General features: G+C 35.2%; 1 protein-coding gene across 1 annotated transcript; it reads left to right on the top strand.

Annotated features, from left to right (window-relative positions):
- Positions 1-1216: 1216 nt before the first annotated feature.
- On the top strand, positions 1217-3177 carry LOC142168977 (uncharacterized). Its single transcript, XM_075230164.1, has 2 exons — positions 1217-1345; positions 2479-3177. The coding sequence occupies exons 1-2, from the start codon at positions 1217-1219 to the stop codon at positions 3175-3177; spliced, it is 828 nt and encodes a 275-aa protein (XP_075086265.1).
- Positions 3178-3632: the final 455 nt, after the last annotated feature.

Below are 3632 nucleotides of genomic sequence, written 5' to 3'. Positions count from 1 at the left end.
GCCTCTCTAGAACCTCAAACCAAATGCCCATCGATCCGAAACTAGTCAAACAATCATGAAAAACAATAAAAATATACTCCAACATCATAATTAATTAACTTATAACTTATATACTCCAAAATCACTCCATGGTCGATTCCCATGGAAGAAAAAGAAATGAAAATGAGCCAACCCCCGTTATAAAAAACATTCTGCCCAGGCCCTTCCCCTTCGCGATCGTGAAAGCCAACAACCATCTACCCCAAAATTCCTCAATCGCGATCGCACATATCCACACGCAATCGTGAAGCTTTACCTCCCAGAACTACGCGCTCGCGAACCAAAAGTCGCGTTCGTATAAGCAAAAATCTCTGGTCCATCATTCCTTCTCTGCGATCGCGGTTCCTAAGTCGCAATCCTGTAGCACAAACCAGTAGCCCCCCAAATTCCTTCTTCGCGATCTCTTACATCACCTCACCATTTCCATGCACAACACCAGCACCAGCAACCAGCAACATCCAAAGCACCCAAACTTGGTCTGAAACCATCCCGAAACACACCCGACTCCCCCGGGATCTAGTCCAAACACACCAACCAGTCCCAGAACATAACATAAACCTGCTCGACGCCTCAAATCATACCAAACAACATCAAAACTACGAATCGACGATCGAAACATTTCTTTAAACTTTCAAATTTCCAAACTTCGATGAACGCGTCTGAATCATATCAAAACATTCCTGAAGGATACCAAACTTTATGTACAAGTCACAAATCACGATACGAGTCTATTCCAAGGCTCGGAACCCCAAACGGGCATCGATATCACCAAAGTTCACCTCAAACCAAACTTAGGAAATTCTTAAACCTACAAAATGCCAACTTTCCTCAATAAGCGCCGAAATGCTCCCGGGCGACCCGATCCTCAACCTGAACATACGCCTAAGTCCGAAATCATCATACGAACCTATTGGAACCTTCAAATCCCGATTCTGAGTTTGTTTACTCAAGAGTCAAACCTTAGTCAATTCCTCCAACTTAAAGCTTCTAAAATTTGAATTTTCCATCCGAATCAACTCTGAACTTCCTGAAATTCAACCCTGACCATGCGCACAAGTCATAATACATGAAGTGAAGCTATTCAAGGCCTCAAATTATCGAATTACGTGCTAGAGCTCAAAACGAGTGGTCGGGTCGTTACATTACTTGAGATCAATAACAAGAAGGTAATGCCATAATGGAGATTGACAATCAAAAATTATTAAAGGCAACCACATATATTCCAGAAGATCAAGACATGATGGTTTCTGAAATACCAAAAGAGCAACACATGCCGATTTCCAAAATTACAATGGAAAATGAGAGTGTAATTCCTGTGAAAGATCCACACTTTGAAACACTGCACACAATTAAAGGGAGAAAAGAAAAGCAAAATGAAAGGAAAAAGAATCCCCATCAATAATACTAAAAGAAAATTCATCATTGGATGATGTAAAATTAGGGTCTGTTTTTCAAGACAAAAATGCTATGATTAGATATTTTTGCTTAGCAGCAATAAAGAAGCACTTTGAGTTCTCTCAATGATCAAGTAATACAAGATACTCTTTGATATGCAGTGATGAGAAGTGTGGTTAGACTGTTCGAGGTTTAAGAATTAAGGAATCAACACTTTTCAAAATAGTTAAATTTCAGAGAAAACATGAATGCTCGGTTGACATTAGAAAGTCACATCAAAGATAAGTGACTTCAAATGTGATAAGAGATTACATGATTGACAACTTAAGAGACATACCTACTGGAGTAAAGCCTAAGTTTGTTATTTCAGAAATAAAAAGAGCACATGGAATAAATGTTGGCTATGGAAAAGCATGGCGTGCAATTCAGAAAGGGATATCTTTATTAAGAGGAACAACATAAAAAAATTATGAGCAACTGCCTTCATATTTATACATGATGGAACAAAAAAACCCAAGAACATATACTAATATTAAGAGAGATGCAGAAAATAGGTAAACACAAAAAACTTGTAAAAATTTAGTGTTTCTTTTTTTTTTTGTCATCATTAATTTCCAGCTCATTAGTGAATACTGCAAATGACACCACAAACTCTCTATTAATATTAAATATAATACTGCATTTTTATATGAAAAATATAGATTCAAAATGATGTATTAAAGGTTCAAAATCACCAGTATATTATACTGATTTCATATGCAAAATCTACAAAACATCTCAAGCTTATTATTTTACAATTATCTTTCATTCATAGCAGAAACAAACACATCTGCTAATATCATTAGTATGTAGCTTGTCATACCAGAAAACTAAATTCTATTTACTTTTCAATGTAACGGGTTTCTTTACATATTTTTTATGTATAAGGCATCAATTTCTGGGTAGAAGTATTGTCGACCACTTATTGTTGTTGATGGAACATTTCTAAAAAATAAATATAGAGGTATTCTATTAGTGGCAGTTACAAAGGACACAAATAATCAGATTTTCCCTATAGCTAATGGGGTAGCTGATTTAGAGAATAACGAGTCGTATGAATGGTACTTCAGAGAATTAAGAAAAGCAATTGGCATTCGTAATGATTTAATGTTCTTATCAAATCGACACAAGGCAATTGCAAATGGAATTGCAGATGTTTTCCCTGAATGGTACCATGGTATTTGCATATATCATTTAGAGACAAATCTAAAGCAAAGAAGAGTAAGAAACACTGTAATAAACTTGTTTCAAAGTGTTGCAAGAGTATACAATCAATCAAAATTTGATGACTTTATGTCCCAAATAGCTGCAATTGATAAGAAAATATTCCACTACTTAATGGATGAACCACCAAGAAGATGGGCTCGTTCACATTGTCCCAGACGACGATATGATATGCTAACAACAAATATTGTTGAGTTAGTGAATAATATTTTGAGACATGCAAGAGAATTGCCACTTTTAATAATGATGGATTTCATACAAGAAAAATTACAAATCTGGTACTATGAAAGAAGGACAACAGCAAAAGGAATTTTTTGTGAAATATCAAACTCAACAGAAGAAACATTGAATGACAAAATTAAACCAGCTTTTACATTTAGTGTATCGCCCATTGATCGACTCAAATTCAAAGTCAAAGAAGGGGGTATGAAATTTATTATTGATCTAGACAAGAGAACATGTGATTGTTCTGAATTTTAGCTATATGAAATACCACGTGAACATGCAATTCCTGCAATTGACACCATATATCAAAAGAATTCGGCTTTCAGCTCTGCCTATTATACAAGGGACTTTTGGTTGAAAATATATGAAGGGCAAGTAAATTTTGTAGGTAATTCAACTACATGGGTTATACCAGATACTGTTAAATCAGAAATCACTAAGCCTCCGGATGCAAAAGTTATGCTAGGAAGATGACAGAAGAATCGACATGTCTCATGTACAAAATTCAAGAAGGAATCAAGATGTAATCGTTGCAAAAGATACGGGCATAACAGAACAAATTGCACATATTCAGTAGTAGTTCATCCTTATTCAAGAAAATACAAGAAAAAAATGATTGATTATATACAATATGGATGCGTGCGCTCATTCAAAAAAGTAATTGTAATCCAGAATAATTTTCTCGGAATTCTTGTTTCTCAAAATATTAT

The sequence above is a fragment of the Nicotiana tabacum genome, chromosome 14, assembly GCF_000715075.1.
Source record: "Nicotiana tabacum cultivar K326 chromosome 14, ASM71507v2, whole genome shotgun sequence".
In the NCBI taxonomy this organism is placed as follows: Eukaryota; Viridiplantae; Streptophyta; class Magnoliopsida; order Solanales; family Solanaceae; genus Nicotiana; species Nicotiana tabacum.
Note: the sequence above shows the minus strand (reverse complement) of the source record. Positions and strands in the feature narration are given on the sequence as shown.

Excerpts from the sequence above, each read along its gene's own strand:
- LOC142168977 (XM_075230164.1), top strand. The coding sequence starts at position 1,217 with ATGGAGATTGACAATCAAAAATTATTAAAGGCAACCACATATATTCCA. Across the intron at positions 1,346-2,478 it reads TTACAATGGAAAATGAGAGT|ATTTTCCCTATAGCTAATGG; the intron begins GTAATTCCTGTG and ends ACAAATAATCAG.